The sequence below is a fragment of the Gigantopelta aegis genome, chromosome 9 (assembly GCF_016097555.1).
Source record: "Gigantopelta aegis isolate Gae_Host chromosome 9, Gae_host_genome, whole genome shotgun sequence".
Taxonomy (NCBI): Eukaryota; Metazoa; Mollusca; class Gastropoda; order Neomphalida; family Peltospiridae; genus Gigantopelta; species Gigantopelta aegis.
Window position 1 is genome coordinate 54035651 of NC_054707.1, and position 25085 is coordinate 54060735.

At 36.5% G+C, this 25085-nt stretch overlaps 1 protein-coding gene across 2 annotated transcripts; it reads right to left on the reverse strand.

The window, feature by feature from the left end:
- Positions 1-352: 352 nt before the first annotated feature.
- Positions 353-17637, reverse strand: LOC121380980 (FGFR1 oncogene partner 2 homolog). Of its 2 annotated transcripts, none has more exons than XM_041510041.1 (4): positions 17582-17637; positions 7203-7341; positions 4697-4948; positions 353-2770 (listed from the first exon to the last, which is right to left on the reverse strand). In XM_041510041.1, exons 2-4 carry the CDS (start codon positions 7335-7337, stop codon positions 2564-2566), a joined length of 594 nt encoding a protein of 197 aa, XP_041365975.1. In that variant the 5' UTR covers positions 7338-7341; positions 17582-17637; the 3' UTR covers positions 353-2563. The 2 variants fall into 2 exon arrangements, with proteins under 2 accessions (XP_041365975.1, XP_041365974.1); XM_041510040.1 differs by lacking the exon at positions 17582-17637 and adding an exon at positions 11060-11404.
- Between the last annotated feature and the right edge of the window lie 7448 nt (positions 17638-25085).

The window sequence follows — 25085 nt, forward strand, 5'->3', positions numbered from 1 at the left end:
CTTTGCGCCCTCGTCTCACCATAAGCCTAAACGACACCCCTTCTCAAAATCATGGCTATGGGCCTGCATTAGGTATCCCTATATATAGTATATGGTGACACTTTTGGTCTGGAAAGACTACAGATTACTCCCAAAATGGGTAGGGGCCCAATTAAACATACTAGCAACTCCAAGAATACAAGATGTATTTTCACATTTTTCCCATAATACTTTCCTAAGTTTGTATCCTACCAATATTATTAGGGCAACAAAAATGATAGAATGGTGGTATGCTGGCCAACATTTTAAGCAACATGTAAAGTAAAGACAATTTTAACTGGTGTGTATAAAAAGAACAAGACAGACCTGAAAAGTAACAATATTTTATTACATGTTATAGAAAACAATTTGTAACAAAGACAGACTGCTGTTATTATTACAATAATAACTTAATAGACAATATATAAGCTGTCATTCGTCAAATACAAATATTAAAGTGGCAATTGTCAAATATATCTCATAATAAATTTGCAAAAAAACTGACAACAGGCTTATAAATAAAAGCCTTTATTTTGTATGCTAAAATAAAATAAATTAAATTTCATATTTAAACTATATTTTCTGTCCTGTTTAAACTCAGGGCAGGCATCATTATACTTAACCAAAAAGGTTTAGTAATACCTTATATTTTTATCTTGACTTTTGATACATGGATAAGTCAGCTATTTAAATTTTGTAAATGTTCTTTAAAAAAACATATAGCATTCTGAGAGTACTACTAAAACAAAATATGCCCCCCACCCCCCACAGAGACCAAAACAATTTTATTTCTCTAAATTTTCAGGGCTATAAGTGTCAAATATAGACAAATCCCCATGAAAGTCAAATTAGATCTGTAACTCTACATGATCAAGTTATACACAAAAGTTTAGCTCAATATCTTGATATATACAGCGAAAATAAATTCTGCAAAACTATGTTTGAGACATACTGAAGGACAGACGAAGATGTATCCTACAGTCCTATATGGTTGGACTGGTAGGCGACCAATGTTACAAAATTTAATTGGTGTAAATGATTAATAAAGTTCCTAAATGCAAATATTGTAACATTTGCTAAACTGATGTGGCAGTCTAGTTTCAGATGAATAGTCTGTGCAATTGAACTGGATGTCACTAGCCAGCGTGCAGGTTGGAAGTCATTGCATATTAATGAACAGTCCGGTTGTACTATGACAGTGGACAGGACACCACAGACTGGTTCATACATTACAGGTCATCCATAAAGAAGCCCCCTAAACATGTATGCTTTTTGAAAATTCTCACTTGCCCCTTCCTAACCCCAAAGTACTGGATACTGCTGCAGGAGCTGAAATTATGTCCATTTTATATATTTAAGACAAACAACAATTTAAGTTCATTAATAAAACATTTTAAACTTCAGATTTCAACCATGATACAATAGACCGTATTTGGTAACATTAATACACCTGTCAGCAACCTCCCTCCCACACCCAGCTATACACTATAATCATGTATTTGTTTATAAAAAGTATTGTTCATGCTTGGTTTTGCATGATAAACAAACTCAGTATGTCCAGGTTTTGTAGTGTATGGAACTGAAGAAATGGAAGAAGGCATCTCCAGGCCATGGGGCGAGGTGGGGGGCTGAATTTAAACTGAAGTAAACATTTGACACTGGTCAATCATCACTCCAGAACTTTCTTCACTTACACAAAATAAATTAAAAAACCCAAAAGTTGCTGTATCGTAATTTCAACAATTATTCCTTTATCACCATGCATAATTTAACACATTTGTCAACACATTAATCAAGAATGAGCATGCATAATGAGTCATTATAGTGTTGAATCAGGTTTAGTTAAATGAATTTGGTTACACATTTTTAAACCAAGAATTTCCACTGCATCATACACTTATTTCAAACCTATATATTTTATTGCTCTTTAGATGAATGTAGGTTTTTTTCAACATCATAGGTCAGTCTGTTGTAAAACCTATATTTTAAATATTGTATGTACCAGTACATCAAGAACATGTACTGCATCCTCCATCACAGCAAAAGTCTTCACAAATTCTCATGATTAAAAACGGGTTAAATTAAAATAAACTATTCACACTGTATTCATGTTATGTGCCACAATTATTTAGAATATTTAAGATATTATTTCAAAATTGGAGGCCAGTCTGAATGTGCTATTATTATAAACAATATAATTTTCTCTTCAGCCAACTTTAGATTTTGTTTTAATTTTAAAATAAAAACATTTCCTGTACTTTTTAATGTTTCTTCAGATTAAAGTTGCATGCTCCTACAATTTCCCAGTTAGATTTTGTCTCAAGTCCACTTCAAGAATTTTTGTTGTTATTAAAAAAACCCAGATCCATCAAGTGCCAAATCGGGGCCCACAAGTCTCAGCATATAGGTGGGCAAACAATTTCATATTATGAGGGGGATCAAACCAAGCTATTATATTCACTGACCCCCCCCTCCTTCTGACTTGGGACTACCTGGCTCTCTCTCTCTCTTAGTGGTACAGTAATAACATTTCAGTTCCATTATTTCAATATTTGTTCGATGGTCCAGGCATGGAACCGGTGTTGTTTGGTCCAGAGCTGACTTGGAGGATTTCTCGCAGGGTCTGGTTCTCAAGCTGAAGCTGTCTGATTTGTTCCTGGTCCCGTATGATCTGCTGGTCGTCCACCTTCACGGCACTCTGCATTACGCTGGCCATCTCGTCAATTTTGCCCAGCAATCTCAAAACTTCATCCTGCAGTGTCAAAAAAAGGAGAAGAGAAATGTACCGTATATCTTCGCCTGTAAGTCGATCTCGGCTATAAGTCGAGTCCCTAATTTCAAGCCCTGAAAACGTATTTTTTTATTGACCCGTTTATAAGTCGACCCATGAAAAACTACTTATAAATATTGAAATATTTCTTATTTTCAGCACATGAGAACAATAATATTTGAACAAAAGAAAATTATTTTACAAACTTCGGTTTTCACGTTTTGTACATTGTATCGCAATATATTATATAATCAGACTATTCCAATCAAACTATCATTATTACATAGCATCAAAACGAAATATTCCCTTAGTAGAGAGTGAAAGCTGTTTGACTGTTACTGTATAGTATTGTACAGATGGTGGTTTTGTGCACAGACAACAACTTTATTTATAAACACTGACAACAGATCACTACGATAAAACTGAAAGTATCAGGTTTTGCCGCCATATTAATACATATAAGGAGGATAACTCTGGAAAGTACACTGGTTTTTGTACCAAATGATGTGTGTCCCTATTGCTCTAGATAGTGAACTGCAGAGATCAGTCTATTTTAAGGGAAAGCTCAGTAATATTCATGAAGTTAATCACCGGACAACCATTAATGCCAGTGACCAGATTTCAAAATAAACTCAGGCAACAGGTAGTTAGTATTGTTTACATTTTTACTATTAGTGATGACTGTTAATTTAACTAAGTGGACTGTTGTCTTGGCATGTGAGTGAGATCGTACGCCTTTTCGCATAACCAAAACCGTTCTAATGCCCAAAAAAATAGGTTATAAAAAATAAATGTGTCAAATTAACATATTTGAGTATAAATACATGGCATACTTCAACAATAAAACTTGTAAAATAATCCCCAAAACAGTAATATTTTTTGGTGATTTTTTTTTACCCTCTTATAAGTCGACCCCCCCAGTTATAAAATAATTTTTGGGTGAAAAAAATTCGACTTATAGGCGAAGATATACGGTAAGTGAAAAATAACAAATTCACATGCAGGAAATATTGTCAAGGATCGTACCGTGAGTCATTTAAAAGTTTCCAAAATTGCAGCATGATTCTAAAATCTTGAGTAATATTTAATCAATTTTTAAACTGGTTAGCAATCGTTACTAATCAAAATTTCTACTGTCCTGACAAGCAGAGGACTTTTTGTAAACCCTTTAATCAATAGAAAGGGAAGGAATATTTAACATCTCAGCAAATTTTAAACTAGGCCATTTGGGCTAATGTGAACATTTTTGACAACTGGTTGTGACAGGTAGGGAGAAAATCTGTTGCCACCACTGACGGTAATGATGTTGATAAGCAGCAGAAGATATTTTTATGCGCACATTAAGACAGGGCAGTATATACCATGACCTATAATAGCTGGATTGAGAGAAAAATAACTGAGGACAATCGAACACAAGACCCATTGCACCTGATGCATGGTTTGTTTCAGAAAACCTAAACAGTAAGTGCAGGGCTTGAACTCAAGAATTTCTCACCTACAGCAATTTTAAAATGTTTTTTCCAAAGCTTGTCACCTACAGCAATTTTGAGTTTCTGCCTACAGCACTTTTTAAAGCATTAATTTTTGTTGATTTCAGTAACTTTAAAATGCAGATACAAAATATAAACTTCCGATTTTATTGAAAGTACCTAATGCATGCATAAGTGAAATAACTGATAGGTTAGTAAATGTTTAAAAATAATTTCTAGTTTTGTGGGATGAGGTAATTATGTTATCTATGTATGAAAGAAATTAACGGACCAGGTCAAATATCTGCTTGTTCAACCAGATAAAACTTTTACATTGAATTAAAAAATAAATTCTATACTATGATTTCTGTAAGCTTTAACACCACCAGTTTGCCATGACAAATTGCACATTAATTAATTCTTTATCTTTTGCCCACACCTTTGAATCGTCTCTCTGCTGTGAGATGAGTTTCTCAACTTGGTTGCTATTTATGAGATCCCCGATCTGCTCTCGATACTTCTTCATGATGAGCTCCATCGCGGACTGGTGTTCCTCCAGCGACATCTTCAGTTCCCGGTTCTCCTGCTGCAGTTCTCTTATCTGCCGATTCTCCTGAGCCAAGCCAAGAACCAGAGTGGAGCGTGGCCGATGTTTGGCAATCTCGTTCAGTTCAGTGATGTCATCTTGGTACTAAAATAAATAATAATGATCTCAACAGGTTTGTTTGTTATCAAGGTTCTTTTTTGTTAAAACACAAAGCAGGTGATCATGCAAGTACATCAGGTGTCCCCATGAAATAGATAGCAAAATTTAAAGATTTATATTTAAATACGGAAAATAAACTTAATGACAGCTGGTAATCAGGGACCAAAGTAAAGTTTTGTTTTGTTGCACCACTGGAGCACATTGAATGTCAAACATTTGGTAATTCTGATACGTAGTCATCAGAGGAAACCCACTGCATTTTTCTTAATGCAGTAAAGGATCTTTTATATGCACTTTCCCACAGACAGGAAATCACATACCACGACCTTTGTCCAGTTGTGGTGCACTGGTTGGAATGAGAAAAACCCCAATCAGTTGAATGGATCCACCAAGATTGCACCTCAAGCAAGCACGCAACCGATGGAGATAAATCCCGCCCCAATCAGGGACCAATTAAAAAAAATACTGTAAACATGATTTTGCAAATAAATGTAAATCTATTACTAAACCACAATTTGTATTACTAACAGTCCAACTAACATAGTTTGAAGTATACATTTTTCATTTTCTTTCATACTTACAATGCTCAATCTTCCTTTATGATGCAATTTTTAGCATAAAATAAGTGCCAAACACATGTAAACATACAACACACATAACGGCTAGTCTCAAATGTAAACTTACAATGTACTGTGAAACTGGATCCAGGACTACCGTAATTTCATGCATATAGCCCGCTACACTGGATACGCCGCATTAGGTAATAAATGGTTATTTTATAGACAAGATGACACATAGCCCGCATTAGCTTGAATAATTAGGAAAACACCAGCCATTGTCAGCTTAATTACCGATATGCGCATGTAGCTTGCATTGTTATTTTGCTCTGAGTGTTAGCTTACAAGTGAGTTGCACCTTTGAATTAGTATCCTTTGTGGTCTATTAGGTTAGACATGGATACAGCCTTTCCACCAAGTCCAATGAGTGGAAAGAAATGAAAACGAAAAAGTTATACAGTAGAATTTAAACTTATTGTTGTAGTTTATGCTGAAGAGCATGGAAATAGAGAGGCTGGATGTGTTTTTGAAGTGGATGAAAAGTGTGTAAGACAGTGGTGAGTAAATAAACCTGTATTATCCAAACAATCTAGCCAAAATGAGTGAGACGGTTTGGTACTACGCAATGGCCGAAACTCTAAGAAGTGTTATTGAAATGGGTTCAAAGTCTATGTGAAAATGGGAGTTCTTTATCAACTGTCCTTATCAGGGTTACCCTATTGGCCCAAATGCACATTGCTAATTTTAAGGGTGGGCCATCCTGGGTGTACAGATTCATAAAACATAACAATCTGTCTGTTAGAAATCGTACAACTGTCAGCCAGGCTCTACCCGATGATTGAGAATTTCCAGTTTTTACGATTTTATTTGCCTTTTCATGGCAAACAACAAGTTGGCTCCAAATTTGATTGGAAATATGGAGGAAGTATCGATGTTTTTTGATGCCCCTTCCAACAGAACAGTAGATACAGTCTGTAGTCAGACGGTGAATATCATAACAACCGGTCATGAAAAAAACAATTTTACTGTTGTGTTGTCTTGTATGGCTGATGGTAAAAAAATTCTCTCAATGGTTATATTTAAACGGTTGACAGTTCCAAGGAATAAATTTCCCCGCGATGTTGTTGTTCGATGTAATAAAAAAGGTTAGATAAATGGTTATTGAATTAAAAAAAAAGACTGTATAACCAGCAGCAGTAGATTAAGCCGCAGGGGGCAATATTCAATGTTTTAAAATGTACAGCCCATAGGCTATACACATGAAATTACAGTATATCTACATGTAACCTACATTAACTAGAGAGGGTGGCGGATCATGGGCAGTAGAAAAGGAACCTGGACACTGTATTATAGTCTTCGAGAATCCTGCTAGATAAAACAGGATACTTTCAACTTAAAGGGCACTTTTTTATAACTTGAACCATCCACAAAAACTGTGATTAGTACAAAATTTAGTCTGTTGTATTCAGCCATTTTAGAACATTAAAGTTCATGTTTGAAAATGTGGTTTATGGTCATATCATCCTCCAAAACATGATCCACCACCTTGTTATATACTGTGTGTTACGTACATTTCATGTCCAGTTGTTGTTAATCAACCTACATGTATTATCATAACACCTTTGTCAACACGAATGTTTACAATGCTTTTCTTTGTTATATTTTTTAAAGAGAAAAGGTACCTGTTTCATGGCATCTATCCTGTTATTGAGTGCCTGCATACTGCCGATAAGCCTTTCAGCTGTAAAATCATCATCTTTTAGCCGTGTTATTAATGTGTTGGCATCATTCAGGAGCTTTTCAACAGTCAAAGCCATTGGCCTAAAAGAAGAAACAAACATATTAATCAGTATTTACAACATTCTAACATGTGTAGGGTTCTTTCCACAGTTGTCAGTGCTGGTCTTTTAAAGACTTTATATGGAAAATTAGTACAATTTATTTCGATGATTATCCGTTTCTTAAACGCGCTCTGTCACAGATGGTTGACCTAATTACTGACCCAACAAAATATTATATGACAATATATACATTTGATTTGTACCTAAAAGTACGTTATTGAACTATCTACATAACCACCATATCACACTTATTATTGATATTTTATAAAAATAATTGAATTATGGGTACGGTCCATAATTCTGAGAAAAATAAGGGCTATTTTGGAGAGCAGAGGTGTGACGTATTATTTTGAGTCACGTGATGGGCATTCCCCGAATAACCGCAGTGCCAAAACGATTTACCAAGCTCGTGTAACGAAAACGCTTGACCGTCTTCTGCGATGTAGGGTAAATAGAAAAAAACAACAACAATGAAAATAAGTTATTAAAAATTAATAAAACCATGTACTGAATGATATTAAGCTTATACATTAATTTATTTTAGTAACGGAAGCATGTTAAACGTCGACAATCCCGACTAGTTAGGCCTTTGCATCTATAGGTAAATTTATCATTAGTCGTAAACGAAAAACTCTAAACATCTGGACCACAAACACCGTCATTTTCCACCATGACAAATTCATTATTATACAAAATATGCCATAACAGCTGACTTGGGATAGGAATTGTTACATTTTTAAAGAATCCTCTGAACTAGACTGTGTTTTATATACGATGTGACTATATATATATACGAAGGCCGTTTCTATAGCCTCCACTAACGAGGGCTGGCTATATTCACAGCAAAAATGTATATAGGCGGTAAATAAGTACATGTATTTGATTGATCCATATTACCGAACCATCTGGAAGGAGGAATACATACTAAGTACTGTACAAACAGTGCATTTTCTGAACAGGGGACTGGGTTGGGGAGTATATGAATTTAGCGGACCCTTTTGTGTACGTTTTCCATAGATATATGAATAGCGTCATATTGTCCCTACAATACTAACAAAAAATTAATTATAATAAATAATAAATAAATAATAATAACAACAATAATAATGATGATGATGATGATGATGATGATGATGATGATGATGATGAAATAAATAAATAAAAATAAGTTACAAATTATTAGTGACTGAGGTAGATTAACTGAAAGAGAAACTAACTACGGACAGTACACAAACTAACAACAGGGCTTGAACTTAATAATTTTTCACTGATTGCAATTTTGAGGCTGCTTACGTAAAAAAAATTTAAAAGTTAATTTTACTGTAAATAAATATGACTAAAAGGTTATTTTGCTGTATTTAGCCACATTTCAAAAGAAAGAAAGAAATGTTTTATTTAATGACGCACTCAACACATTTTATTTACGGTTATATGGCATCAGACATATGGTTAAGGACCACACAGATATATAGAGAGGAAACCCGCTGTCGCCACTACATGGGCTACTCTTTCAAATTAGCAGCAAGGGATCTTTTATTTGCGCTTCCCACAGGCAGGATAGCACAAACCATGGCCTTTGTTGAACCAGTTATGGATCACTGGTCGGTGCAAGTGGTTTACACTAGCCACATTTCAAATGCTCAAAATTGCAAGGGCCAATAAAACTCAAAATACATTTTTTTATACGCTACTAGTAAAGCTTAAGACCACTCCCGGGTCCCCCTCTAAATTTATGTAACGTTTATGTAACGTTTCTGTAACAACCGCTCCCACCCACCCCACCCCACCACGACGTGATTTTACCAACATTATAATACATGTAATAATAATAATAATACTACACACTTATTATTATTACTACTACTACTATTATTATTATTATTAGCCTACTACTACCTTTTAGGGGTGGAGGGGCGGTGTTTTATCTGGAGGAGTTTTGGCTATAAAAATGCAAGATTAACGTGCGTGTGCACAAACGGCAGGCTGAACTTGTCCCTGCACGTAGAACTGGATTCAACTGGGTTAAGTAATAATTAGCCTACCTTTGGACGACAAAACATGCAACAGTACACTGTTTTTTTATGCTATACATTAAAACCGAAATACCACTTTGCGAACCAGTCAAAATAATTTGCACACGCGCCTAATAATAATAATAATAATAATAATAAATGGTGAGTTCATGTTCCGACTGTTTATTATTTTATTTCAGTGTATTCGACATTATTTTCGTCATGAATTAATATATTTCTTATTATTTGCCATGTATATAGCCGGCCCTCATTTGCCAAGTCTCTATACATGGCGATCGTTTATATAAAATCCACAAATACATTATACGGTTGTCATATATAGCCTCATCACTACGAGTCTGTTTTTCCGTATTTTTATGACTTTTTACAAGAAGACTTCCAAATTTTAAAAATGAAGGGTGTCGTGGAATTCCCTCGATCGTAGTTCAATTAAAATGTTTTGGATCATATATAGTAACTAGGTTTGGTATTCCAAATGAATGTAATTTCCATTTATAATGCATATTTAGAGAAACAAGGCCCACTAAATCCGTGATTGAGCTCCTTTAATCTTTAAAAATAATTATTGCATTACATGTATAAAATATAATTGCGGTTTAAATACAGAACAAAAAAAATATGTCCAGATAACAGTTACTGTAGAAGGTTCCTAATTGTTAGACAGTTGGAATTTCCATTTGGACATAATACCCACACATGAAATAAATTAGCTATAATATAATTACTTGTTTTGTGATCAGGGCTTGAAATAGTGGCCTGTAAAAGGTGGAAAGCAGTCAACTAGCAGGAGAAATAAAAATTCACTGGTCTGTTGGTTATATACTGTGTCTCTGTTCTCTTTTTTTTTGGCCACAAAGCACATGTATACATGTAGGGGAGGGCAGGGCAATATGCACCCCTTAAGGATGTCTTATGATTTTATGGATGTAACAGATGATAGAACTTGGCTAGAATTTGGTAGCGGAATGGAGATAATATCGTTGTTTATTAGTTGGTTACTTCGAACAACGTCACGTTATGGTATTTTTGACATATTATCTTCTGACGCCAACTTCCTAGAAGAAACAACGAAAATCATGTACGAGTGTGTGGACAAAATGTGTACGGTAAACAGCAATCGCAATGTAGAAATGGTAATTTAGCAAGAGTTTAGTTACTAGCTTTGTTTTCTAAATAGTATGTCAGAATTATAGGTGTAACTGAAGAGCAATTTGAATAACAACATATCAATAAAGTACTATAATGGACACAGACAATAACAAGTTGATAGTGCCACTAAAATTTAATTTGTTTCATATACTAGTAGTTTACAACAAAACGAAAATAATTAACCATTTCAATGGCTAAGAAATAACATTTTAAATTTACTGGTCTAAATGTCCGGTGGATGAACCGTCTGGAAAGCCCCCATGTTATAACGTCATTAATTTTCTTATCAAAATGTTCTTGCCATCTATCCCATCCCTCTCTCACAGTTATTCAATAGGCCGATCCCTTTATAAAATGGGATGTTTTCACAGTTTTGCCACTTTTGGTCCTTTAAAACAGTGGAAGTGATAACCCAGGGGACTGAGGGGTGGCACGGAGGATTATTCCGATACGACTGGCATTCACCCTAAATATATGTTACTTGTTCAAACATATATATTGACATTGTAACATTACCTCTGTTTTGGTGATGGTATATGCTGGTCCTTTAGTGTAGGGTTGTTTTTTTTAACAATATCTTTGTTTTTGTTGTCAATAGTACTTAATGTCGAAAATAGGTGACGTTCGGTTTTAGGGAACTTTATAATACTGTCCGGTTCCGTTAGGGTTTTCTTTTTTTCACACAGAAATAATTTTGAATATGCATAAGCAACTGCATCACTGTCAATTAGCTATTTTGGTTTAACACTAATGATCATGATTTATCGTTTTCTTTCTACAGTTTAACAGATTAAACAAAATAAACAAAACAGATCAGAAAGTACACTGAAAACTACAAATATACACCATGCTTTTTGTCAGGGAACAGTCGATAAAGTTACGACTGAATTCGTGCGCATTACGCGAATAACATTAGTAGAGCTTCCCATAAATAAACATTTCGTAATATTTCTGTTTACAGTTTAGTTGTTTTTATTTTTTGATTGAAACAATGTTTTCACAGCTACCAAAGTGAAATGTATTTGTGAAAGTATATTGGCCGTTTTAAAGTTGCAGCCCTTACCTACGAAAATATGCGTCCCTGGAAGACATTCAACTTCCACCGTAGAAAAATCTTGCATTCGCCCTTAGAAGACATTTAACTTGCACATTGGCGATCACATTGCAACAAACTCTACAAGATGAAACCTCACATGCTGAGAGACACCTCTGTGTGTGTGCGCGTGCGCGTATTTGTGTGTGTGTGTGTGTGTGTGGGGGGGTGTTATCGTGGAGTTGTTATATTGGTAAACGTACATACATCGTCTTTTGGAGGACCGCCACCGGCTTCGGTGGTGTCGTGGTTAAGCCATCGAACATAAGGCTGATAGATACAGGATTCGCAGCCCAGTACCCGCTCCCACCCAGAGCGAGTTTTAACGACTCAATGGCTCTTCACTCTCACTAAACACTAACAATTAACTTACCCACTGTTCTGGACAGTCAGCCCAGATAGCTGAGGTGTGTGCCCATGACAGCGTGCTTGAACCTTAATTTGATATAAGCACGAAAATAAGTTGAAATGAAATGAAAACGCGGGACAGCCATTTCTCTGAATTTGTACTTCATTCCCAAGACTGCACTTTAGATTGGTAGCTCGGCAAAACTCATATAATCAAAATGACATTAAAAAATCTTTGGCTGAGCAGTCGCGTTTTTGTTTTTGGCCTTCAACTCACGTACAATTTATTACAAGTTGGGTTTACTTAATTATGAAACAATTTAGCAAATTTTAGCCCATTTAAAACTGATCACCGGCCTCTTCTGTCATGTTCTTATGCAGTCACTGGCGAAGTTATGTGTGCTCAATGGAGGACATGTTAAAACCACAGATAAGTGTAATAAATTAAACTTGTTTGGTTAAGTTAGGCTTCCTGTCATCAAAACACTTAGTTCTAACCAGCACTCGTACGATGTTTACTTTCGACTGCAACCCCCACCCCACCCCTTGCATCATGGGGGATAATTCGAAGCCTTAGTAGAAGTTATAATGGTGGTAGTAAATCAGATATAAGCGATCCACGAGGAAGACGCGCCAGGATCGGTTTGAGGTGGGCAGGGTTTCTGCCAGAGGGTAAAATGGGCATGGCGCCATACCCAAATTTTATTTTTTTAAGTTAACATTTTGACAAAATTAATGACTCTTATCATTATTGTATGATTTTCTTAAGCCTAACCCTAAATGTAACCCATTTTCTTTGTGGAGGAGCCCCCCCCCCCCCCCCCCCCCCCCCCCCCCCTGTTGACTGTGGTTGCATTCAATAACATAGCGCCATACCAAAAAAATTCTTTCTGGCAGAAACACTGGTGGGGTACAGCAGGCGGTTCCAATTTTGGTGACTGTCCTGTGTATGTGACTGTCGTTATTCCCAGCCCACGTCACCACAGCCTTTCATATACATGTAGCAGTAATAAGGCACTGGTTGAGGTGGGGGTGGGGGGGGGGGGGGGGGGGGGGGACAGCAATGGATCCACCGAGGGGTGTTCGATCATATGACCCAAACACCACAGGAAGGCGCTCGTGGGAGATCTACCTGGAGCAAAGCTGGTTTATTAAACATTTATCGACATCAGACACAACGAAGGTACAAACAACCCCCGTATGAAGCCAGGCAAGGACGGACGGACGAACCTAGCTCTTTCAGTCGTGTAATATATCAAAGATCCACTATATGTGAAACACCCATTAACACCTATGTACTCATCGAGACACCTATCATCAGAATACAAATCAATCACAATGATGTGTGTGTGTGTGTGTGTGTGTGTGTGTGTGTGCGCGCGCGCGCGTACGTGTGCGTGTGTGTGTGATTTTATATAGCGTAACCCATAGCCAGATTGAAGAACGTAGTCTTTTCTCTCATGAGGCCATTGACTCATCAGAGTGTACCCGTTGAAACGCCAACTAGATCCCTTCATTAACAACGTACCCCGTATAATATCTGTACAATGGCGTCGGGACCGGGATGGGATGGGGGATGGCAGAGCACAGGTCTAGGCGTGTGCAGAAAATTTTGCAATGGGTGGGGGGAGTTTAAAGTAAAATATATTGAAGAAAATTAAATTAATTTGAGTGGAGAGGGTGGGCAACCCCCGAAACTCACCCACCTGCACACTCGCCTGAGTCGCCGCAACTCTGAAGATTATGCACCCCAAGTTCAGCCAGCTAACGTTCGCGAACTATTTGATTGGTTCCCGAAGTGGTAATTCGATTTATTGTGTAGCGTAAAAATCAGTCTAGCGAACATTAACAAGCGATTGACAGAACTTAACCAGAAAGGCACAGTGATATATTGCTGGCATATTCAAACACCTATGTCGTATTCAAATCAAAGGAATAAAAAACCTTTATGTAATGCCTCCCACCACCACCAAAACAGAAAAAAGAAAAAAAAAAAAGAAGAAGAAGAAAAGAACGAAAACGAAAACACGAAGTTAGAATTTATAGTGAGGCTATTAGGGGGCGTAGTCCTGTCAGTCAGTATCAAACAAATCAAATTATGGGTATGCATATTTAGTGATCGTAAGTGTCCCATGGTCCCAGTAACTCCCAAATAGCAACCCTTCAATTCGAAATCCAACAACTGCAGTACATTCAATAGCATGGACATAAATACCCTGTAACACCTTGTTATTCATTCATGTGTACTTCCGCTTCTCATAAAATAATTGCGTCAGTTCAGAGGTGTAGAAGAACGCAGGCTTTAGAAACCTGCTTTTCTACATTTTTATATTTCACCATTCAACTAACAGAAGATTTAATTCGACCACGATACCCACTGCCGACGCTCCATTAGCTACTCTCCTTTTTTTTTCGATTTGGAGCAAGACATTTTTTTTTATATGCACCATCCCTCAAAGAGAAGAATAATAACCATATCTGAACGACAAAACCGTATTCCTCGATCAACATCGTATCTCCGCACTTGTAAGACAGTCGAAAGGATGCCTTAAGTTTGTAAGACCAGTTGTGGAACAAGAAATACAGCACAATGCCACCGACGGGGATCGATCCCAGATTGATTGCGCGTATCAGACGAGGGCTTTAAATTTACCACGGGACACGTTGCGCTGTATGTTCAGGAGGGCAAGCGATGATTACGATCGCTCGCAAGACGTCTGGAGAACATTGATTTATTATTGTAAACTGATGTGTTCTGTATTGTGATTGGTTAATTACATTCTTTTTCCAGGATCAAATGAAAATAACACTCGCAAATCTAAAAACTCTATATGGTTATTTCCTAAATCATCAGCTGATGGATGTCAAACATTTGGTACACATTTTATGACATAAAGTAATAGAGAGGAAATCTGTTACATTTTTTCATTAGTACTAAGGAAGGGACCTTTTATATGCACCATCTCACAGACACTGGTTGGAATGAGAAATAGACCAATGGGCCCACCGACGGGAATCGATCCTAGACCGACCGTGCATCAGGCGAGCACTTTACCATTGGGCATCCGTTATCAGTCGGGAGTTGGGGGAAATGACAACGCAACCGTCGAGTTGGCCAACTTTGTAGTAATAGTTGACAGTCAAAGCCTAGCATTAGAGAACTGCTGTTTAAAATTTGTCAAAGCACATAAAAGTCCAATTTCAAAACTTTTCAAACTCTTAACCACCTAATATGGGCACTTACATTCAGACAGACACACACACACACACACACACACACACACACACAGACGCACACGCATACACACACACCGCCAATACAAAACAAAATTCCCTTGCCAGTCCTTGCCCGACTTAATGCTATTGATGAGTAGTGTTCGATACGCTAGCTGTTGGTTTTCTTGTTAAAGGGACTTACCCTACTTTTAACCCGTGAAAATTAACTCTTAGTTTAGTTAATCTAAAAACATGTAACACATTTTAATAAAGTTACAATTGGGTGAAACATGAGTCTGTGACTTTGAAATGGGGAAATACCCTCTAAAAATAGACTAAAACTCGACTCCATAACTGTTACTTCTCAGACGCACGTGCTTTTTCTAAAAATATGAGAAATGCATTTTGTGATATTAAAAACACCAGGATGACCAAAAGCACTTCGAATGTACGGAAATTGATAATCTAAACAATAAAATCTAAGTAAAGTATGATTTAAGTTATCAAAAAAAGGTTATAATAGTCAAAAATATGCGTTAGTGTTTAAAAACTAGGGTATGTCACTTTGAGACAAACATTATGTTTGGTCCGCAAATTAGATAATCTGTTGTAAAATGGGATAGGTTTAGACTACTTGTATTCACAAGTACAGGCAGGGATCAGCAACTTCTTATAAGTAAAAGCTGTTATTTTAACGATGAATGCACTTTAAAATCATCGGTCCGGCCCTCTCGATCCCCACCCACTCTAGATCTGCGCCTGTACACGTAAGGGCTTGTATTGTTTGGGTTTTTTTTTATTTGATTTATTAATTCAGTTCATTTCAGTTCAGGTCAGTGTATTCGTTAATACATGTACAGTGCTTGTGTAAACAAGTTATATTACGCTCTGGGGTCTAGCTAATATTTAAAAGAAAACTTCTTTTTTTTAATAAAAAGATCAAGGTTTTGTAACAACGATAAGTTAGCTAAAAGAAAAAGCAATCCAAGGAATTCCGAATACAATTTAGATGAAATACTAATGAAAATTATACCCCATCTTATCTTTGCGTATTATACACAATTCATTAAAAAGAAAAGAAAAAGAAGGTAACTTTCAGTTTCATTTCAAAAACATCTCATTAACCAAACTTGAATTTAAAAGACTAATACATGCACTTGTATTTATTCAAATTAATATATCTATTGTGTATTATGATACGTAGTAAGGGAGGAAAGGGGTATTTGTTACGTGTTGCGTAGCGTTTTCAAAACTAATAATATATCTTTATATAATAATAAAAATGGTAATTCAGATTGGGAATTTTTACTCCAAAATCAGGAATAAAAAACGACATAGCCTTTGGGGAAAGGAGGGGAATCATTCAGTGGTGCCGATTATCGGAGTCCGTAGAAACAACTCCTGGAGTTGGGGGGGGGGGGGGGGGGGGTCACAATCACTAGTCAGACTTTTTGCCAGAGGGTAGAGGGTAAAATTATGTACCTTAAAATCTTGGAAATTAATGGATATATTTGTTAGATAAATTCAGGCCCGTAGGATGGTGGACATTATTGGGGCATTGAACGAGCGAGGTATTTGAGGGGTCCGGGGGCATGATTCAAAGGTTATTTGCCCGTTACTGTAACTCTCACCGTTAATCTCGATCCGTTAGTCTTGCTACAACTTTTACATTCAGTAGAGATGTAAAGGTTATCAAAAAAAAAGAAGAAGAAAAAAGCCAAAATTATTGGAGGAATTAGTGTACTGTCGAAGTTCACCCGCGCGCAGATTCGTAATAAACAAGCCGTACGTAAAATAGCTTCTTGACTTAGGACGCCTTTCGATCTTTAGCGATACTGTAGCCTATTTGTTTGCTAGTATATTTAAAAAAATTAAATTTACGAAATGTCCGATTAAATATGTCTGATGGCTTAACCACGACACCACCGAGGCAGGTAGTTGATATAGGTGACATGGTTATTATCTAATATGTCGAATCTGTGTCACTGTAATGTTTTTGGTTTTTTCAGTGTTATGGCTGTACAAAATGTGGAGGAAATCTATCGCTGTAGTAGGCCTATGGGTAACTAATGGTAGGAGAATAATTTATTGTAATTGTTAACAATGTGGTTCAACTTTTAGCTTATTTTATACTGTGGATTATGGTAAATTTAGTTGTACTAAGACCAATGGTTGCAATCACTGTTTCAATATATCAACGTCACTAGGTGCATTTTAGTTCGTACGGCGCGTGTTTCAACTTTTTACAAATGTCCGATTTGGCTGATGATTATTATTATTATGACAAATAAGACAACAATACCAGTAGAAAATTGTGTTAAATTGTGCACTAATCACGGCCGTTAAAATCAGTATTGGTACGAAAAGACAACATAACTCACTCTGACGGCTCCCCCACCTCTTCCAATTGCGGGCTAAAGTGAACTCTCTTCTTACTTGTCGCCATTTTCATTTCTAAAGCTGTTTTCTGATTGGTCAGTTTACTCAAAATCACATGTAAACAGCAATGATCTATTTTCGTCAATACCACGAAAAGGCCCTAGAATGCTTAATAATAATAATCCCAACTCCCCCCCCCCCCCCAACAACAACAACAACAACAAAAGAAAAACAAACAACAACAACAACAAAAAAAAGACCCCAACAACTACAAACAAACATTTCTGTTCTAATTTATTTTGTCGTGGCAAGCATCATTAAAGTAACCACATGTAATGAAACGTTAGAGTAGGTTACCGACCCACGCGAACGCTCACTCGCACGCACACACACACACACACACACACACACACACACACACACACACACGCACACGCACACGCACACACACACAATACAGCCTATATGTAAAATAAACGTCTACGGTCCGGGTTATTACTATTAATATTATTATTATTATTATTATTATTACTCATTTTTATTCATTATTATTTTTGTGTTTTTTTAAAGTAATATTTCAAATAACATTCATTAGACCTACGTTCTTCTTTTTTCTTCTTCTTTTTATTATTTAATTGCATTAAATTTATTTGTTAATTAAAATAACGTTTTTTGTTGTTCAGTGTTGGATTTTTATCCCCTTTTCTTACAAACTAGGCTACAAGTCCTGTAAACTTTTGTTTATAGGCCTAATTCAGGGCCTAAGGCTCGTAGAAGGAAACTATAGGCCTACGTTTGTTGTTATATTCTAATTTAGTATAAAAACCAACAAAAACCCAAACAAAACCCCCAAACAAACCCCAAAAACAAAACAAATTCATTCAATTCCATATTTAGATCGCCATTCAACATAAGCGTAGGCCTACGAGAAGGGGTGAGGTGGGAGGGGCAAGGGGACAACTGCCGTCCTAGTGCTGGGGCAAAATCTCAAATTTGGGCAAAAACAATTGAGGTATTCGGGCAAAATGTGGTAACCTAAGACTTTTTACCATGTATTTCCATAATTCTACCCGTAAAATTAGTTGTAATCCATGTAAAAATGGGGCTAGTGATTTGTTTGTAACCCTATAGGGGCATATAGCTGTTTGGTAGTAGCCTACTTAATGCTAAAATGAATAAATGTTGTTATTCAGATTCGGGCATTTTCGTTTAATTCGGGCAAAAACCAGCCTGCCCCACTGCAAAACTGGGATTCAAATTTACATTAGGCCTTAAAAACATAGGCCAACTAGATCGTTTGGACTGTTTTCTTTATTTCAAATTAATAAAATAACTGTTGAATCAGTAAATGTTATTAACTGTTTAAAATTGTTTGTATTAATGTACGGAAAGGTGTGAGAATTTCCTCATTTGGCAGAAATAAAAAAAAACCTTCAGAATGGGGATTCCTTTTATTCCGTGTATTAATTTACCGAAAAATTAAGAGTTCGATTGTTCCTTGAAGTATTATATATTGATGAAATAGTTATTACACAAAATTATCATATTCTTATTCCCAATTATAATGCTGTTTGGTTTTTTTTTATATAATGAAATGTTGTATGTGTGTTTATGTGGAGGGATGTAGGAGTGTGAACCTGTATGTGTATGTATATGTTGGTCTACATCAATATGTAATTATACCTTTTTCATCTTAATGTCTCTCTCTCTCTCTCTCTCTCTCTCTCTCTCTCTCTCTCTCTCTCTCTCTCTCTAAAGTATCCATTTAAGTGATTTTGATTTAATAGTATATGATAATTTTGTGTAATAAATGTAAGAATAATTAATAAATTATAATACATTCATATGTAAAACTATTGTCACTTCTTCCCTGTGGTTGTGATGGATACAAGTGTAAACAGGGGTTCTGTGAATAATAAAGAAAAAAAAAAAGATATTAAAATTTTTAATAAAGTAAACACATTTAAAATGCAGTTACAAAATGGAGATATGGAGAAACTGCAAATAAAACAACAGTAAACTGCTCGTAACAGTCTTAGGGATTCTCATACAGACCACAAATATTTATGATATATGTTATTTTGCGTTAGTGGTTATAGCACTTTTATTGATATCAGTCGGCATTAGACCCATGGATGTTTTATGCAGCTTTGCCTGCCTGGTGACAACATACCCTGAAAAGGACAACCTCTGTTGTCCAGCTCTTTCTCCCAGGATATTGGTTTAAACAAACACACCCACTAAACCTGGCCGGAGTACACCCATTTTACATGGGTTAGAATTACCACAAAACAGTCTTCAATATCAACAAGTTACACATGTTTGCAAACTATGTATATGCTCTCCCCTGTCAACATTCCCAGTCTGGAGCTCCACGCAGTAAGACGTGTTTGTTTCGCTTGTGCACACTGCACGTGCTTTCGTGTGCTCGACTTGGGGGTCCTTCATTTCGTTGTTTTTGTCAGCGAAATGAAGTTTTCTACTGGGATGTATGCGGCCATTGGAACTGATTGAACGCTGGAACGCTTCTCGTTTCGACAGTCTGCACCACCAGGTTGGATTCTTTTTCAGCGAGATTCCTCGCCTCCACGTCATTTCTCCGTCTGACTATGTTGACTTGTTTTTTCGTGACTCGTATGACGACCATTCTGCAGAACGCCACGGTTGTTCGCGTTTAGTCTCTACATGTCCGAGCCTGTCCTACAGCACTGGAAGATTGACCGCCCACTCTAAGAAAAATAGGAAGCGGGGTCGGCCCCTACTACTCTTTTTCTAGACTTTACATTGCTTTATAATGATACCATCTCGTATCCTCCGGAGTCGGGCCCGTCCGCACCACTATACCAACCCATGACGACACTATACCCTAGTCTGATACTCTACTCGTTCAGACGGATCCGGCTTCTCAGATCTGTATTTCAGCACAGCACTACACCTTCAACGTCTATCGACTGTCAATCTAGGGGTTTTCTTGACGGGATGCAACCCATCTCGTCCCTTAAGCTGTGCACCCAAACGGCCTTAACGAGGCCACTCGCGTGGACATATCGATCGGACTTTAAACGTTTAGATATGCGTTCAAAATTTTATGTCGAAATTACTTCTTTTTTGTAATATTATTAAATAGTCCGATCCTCTCTTCTTTCTCTTATTTAATTTTGGACTGTCCTTCTAAAATGCTCCAAATTATATAAATATTCGGCCGAGCAGTCAATTCTTTTTTATTTTTGGCTTGTAACCTTTTTCTTTTTTTATTTATTCTATTAACGTTTTTACTAATTGCTATTTTCAAAATTCTGCCCATTTTCACCCCCCCCCCCCCCCCCCCCCCTCCATCCCGAGTCAGGCCACCGATCTTATCAGAGGTCAGACTCGGGATGGGCGTGTTCGAAACCCTAGTGGTATATGGGCACGTTAAACTAGTTATCATCATCATCCCCTGTCAACATCAGTCTAATAGTTGCCACTTCAAAGATGTCTGCCATGAAATAATCAGTCTAACAGCAATCTACTTGCACGAATATATTTCCGGATGGTGAGCCGAATGGGAAGATAACTGTGATCTGTAGCCTCTTCTATCTTCAGTACAGCTTGTAAGTATCGTCATACACTTAAAATCTTCAATATCAAATGCACATTACATCATAGTTTTTATCATTGTTCTAGAATGTTTTCTTTAGTTAACAAGTAAGCAAAAAATACATTCCCGAATTTTATAAAATGTTTCACTTTTATAAACATCATGACCTAGAACAACATAAAAATCAAGTTAACTAGCCCAACTAAATAATCATTATAAATATATTATTGCCATAGCTAGCTATATATTATAACATTACATGTGCATACATGAAACACGGTATCTCAACATTAAATCAACATAAATTAACAGACACTCACAACATTCGCTTTGAAGCTCTCTACAAATACGATATATATCATTTGAATGTCTGGTGCAAATCTAGGTGGCCTGAGGTCAAAATGTTACCAACTTCCAGGGCCCGTGCTTATAACACTACGGTAGAGCCTAAACCAATCTAATTAAAATTAGCTCCACTATTACATGTGGATCTAACAGCAGCCCGAGCTCATGTCTAATTGACCTTTCATTCGACCAATCAAAAGCTTACTTGCAAAATCATGCCAGTGATTTGAAAAGAATTCGGGTGAATTACGAAGTATGCCGGAAACTAATTTCAATATAAAATTTTATATAAAATTCGTTTCAAGACGAAAAAAAAAACCGTAATGGTATAGCCATAAAATCTGTTTATACTAGTATACAATCCAGAGTTTATTACTGCACTTTTACTCCTGTTTTTTCAATGTTGAAATAGATAAAAAAAAATTCGCCTATTGCATAAATAGTCTCGCCCGATATTTTTAGAATTTGTATGCTCCCGAATAACGCTATAAAAGGCGAAGTGTAATTGGTCGATATTTAAATTGTTGTTTATAGATGAAATGTCACCTGGACATGGGAGTCCATGTGGGACCAGTAGAGCTAATTTTAATCAGATTGGAGTCTAGACTCAAATATCGAAGAATGACGTCATAAGCATACAATTTGTATGGCATTGCCGTGGCGTTAAAGTCTCAGGCTCTGTTTACAGCCATGAGTCTAGACTAAAAACATTATAAGCTTAGACCATAAATAGTCGTGCACCTTAAGTCCAGATTGGAGAATAATGTGGACATTCAAGAAAAAAAACCCCACAAACCTTTTTTCACGTGCTGCCCGTTGACTTAGTTTTCAATTTTTGATAAGAACCACTTCTTTAAGATAGCATAAAGTAGCCATCTTAGATTTCCCAGATGGTCGCCACTTAAAATATATTAGGACCTATGTTCGCAACTGTTTTGTGTTTAACCTTATATTTGGGGCGAGGGCACAGAAATGCAATTATATAGTTCAAAACATCACTTGCCCAAGATATATTATGGCTTCCATTTTTGATTTTCAAGATGGCCGTAATGTAAAAACCTGTTAGTACTAATATCTTAGAATCCATGCCACCTAGGCTTGCAATGTTTTGGTCTCACCTTACAGTTTGAAGAGCAAGGAATACAGTTATATCATTTAAAACATCACTAGATGGAAGTTTATAAAAGGAACAAAATATGGAGACGAATTATCGAGTAATAGGCCTACAGCTACGTCGTTTATCTTCAATCTTACCAGCTTCTTGCTTTGGTACCATTCTGTTTTGTATAATATTTAAGAACAAGGCAGTCAATCTTTTCATGAGAACTATCCTTGGAAATAGAGTGTAGTCACGGCATATATTAATCCGATTAAGAATTGCAATATGCAGGAGCATGTTTCATTCAAGAGGCTATTCTGATTTTACATATACAAAAAATTGTTATTAAACATTTTACTTCTTTCTCACAGTAACACGACCCTACCCTTGCTTCACGTTCACGTAATGTGACACGACCTCTGCTACCCATTTGTGACATGTGCGTTTACAACATTGTGATCAACTCTTTGATAAAAGTTTATGTACACAGTTAAAGTTTGTTTTGTTTAACGACACCTCTAGGGGACATTGATTTATTAATCAACGGCGTAATTCTTAGATAGGACACAGTGCATTTCTCAAGACTTTTTTTTGTTTTTGTTTTTTTGTTTGTTTGTTTTTTGCACGCACATCAGACTCTTGCAACCACATTTAATACATTCACTGCAAGTTCGCTGTCTGTATTAAAATTATTTCCCCATTCCTCCGGAATGATCACATTCCAGCTTAGGGAATACTGTTGTAGGGCAAACTGAGACTGAGTGGGTAAAAGGGTTTCTCCATGTCTCCCCCCTTCTGGCAGTACAACACTTTCCTTGTTTCGTTGACATGTTCCAGGTCGCTGATCTTACCATACAAGATAACTGTGAAGTGTTCCGATACTAGTAGTCGAAAGTGTGGAAAATCTGTATCTATTTTCGTTCCAGCCAGTGCACCAGGTTATGGTATGTGTCATCCTGTCTGTGGGATGGGGCTGAATGATTGGTTCCTCGAAAAATAACTTGGCATCAGATTATTTACTTGTCTTTGGTTGGATCATATAAAAAAAAGTTAGCCTAGTTTCCTGGAATTGTTCCTACCAGATATCTGACATTTGATGGGTATGCCGACCGTGTCTTTGTACCGTACACCATAGAACATTCCAAAAGACTTGATTTGAGATGGGATACACGCATCACGATTAGCATCAAATAATTTATAAGAGAAAAGTAAGGAAAAGGTATTCAAATAAGCATGCTCTAGGGTATAGATGACGTCTTCGATAAAGATAAATCCTTGGCCCTGCTTCTCTTCCCCAACTTCAAATGATGTGACACTACCTCTGTTTTCTTTGGAAGGTTAAATGACTGGGTGTCTATGAAAGCAACAAAGCATCTTCAGTGACACAAACCCCTACTTATTACACTTTGTAATCAGATTAATATAGTGTGCAATGACAACACTATAAGCTCTGTTTCCAAGGAACATTGCCATTGCTAAATAGAATGTACTTTGTCTTCTAAAAGACTAACTTGAACAGAATGATACCAAAGTAAAATTATAAGACTCACAATAGATTTTGCAGGGTTTTTTTAACTCATTAATTTGTCTGTGTATTTTGTTCCTTTTATAAAAATCCATATAACATTTAAATTATATAACCGCATTCATTATCCTCCCCACACCTAAAAAAAGTAAGTTAGACCATAACATTGCAAGTCTAGGTGGCATTGGACCTGATATATCCAAAATGGCCACCATAATGTATCTTGGGCAAGTGGCCCCTATTAAAAGTTGAAAACTAAAGCAAAGGACAAAATATTTCCACTTTTCAGTGGTAGTATGTAAGAATCTGTTGACTTCCTGCAAAGTCGTTTTTCTGCGAAGGCGCATTTTTTTCTCAAAACAATTTAAAATTGACCTCTTTAATTATTCACATGGTGTCTTTCATTCACACTCTTGGCAGTTAAATCACAATATAGCCCTCATACACGGAGTAATAGTACCATTAGTGCCAAAGTGTCACCACAATTTATCAGCTTGATATCAACATATCATTTTGATACAGCCAGTGTACCAAGACTGGTATATCAAAGACCGTGGTATGTTCTATCCCGTGGGATGGTGAATATAAAAATATTCACTGAAATGGAAAAAAAATTGTTGCGCCCGTTATATATAATAGCCGTCACATTTAACCATTTTATTAATTAAATATAATAATATACTTGTTGATATTAAGCAATAATGTGCATTATATATCGTTGAATATGCCTTGCTTAAGCAGGTATAGGGCTAAACAACACCTTCAGATTTTGTCCACTCGGGTGATTTCAATTATAGCTGTCCTGTGGACTATATGTATCATTATTCATCAAACCATATTTTAAAAATATAGTACTATAGGACATGAACCCCGTGGCATAATCACCGCCCCACCGAGATACCGGTTTCAATGATAAAACGCTACCTCCAATAGCTGTTTAACAGCGGTACACAATAT

Bases quoted from the DNA above. Each gene is read 5' to 3' on its own strand.
- LOC121380980 (XM_041510041.1), bottom strand. From the start codon at position 7,337: ATGGCTTTGACTGTTGAAAAGCTCCTGAATGATGCCAACACATTAATA. The intron at 4,949-7,202 runs GTACCTTTTCTC...TATTTATTTTAG, and splicing joins GGATAGATGCCATGAAACAG to TACCAAGATGACATCACTGA. The intron at 2,771-4,696 runs GTGTGGGCAAAA...TTGACACTGCAG, and splicing joins AGCAGAGAGACGATTCAAAG to GATGAAGTTTTGAGATTGCT.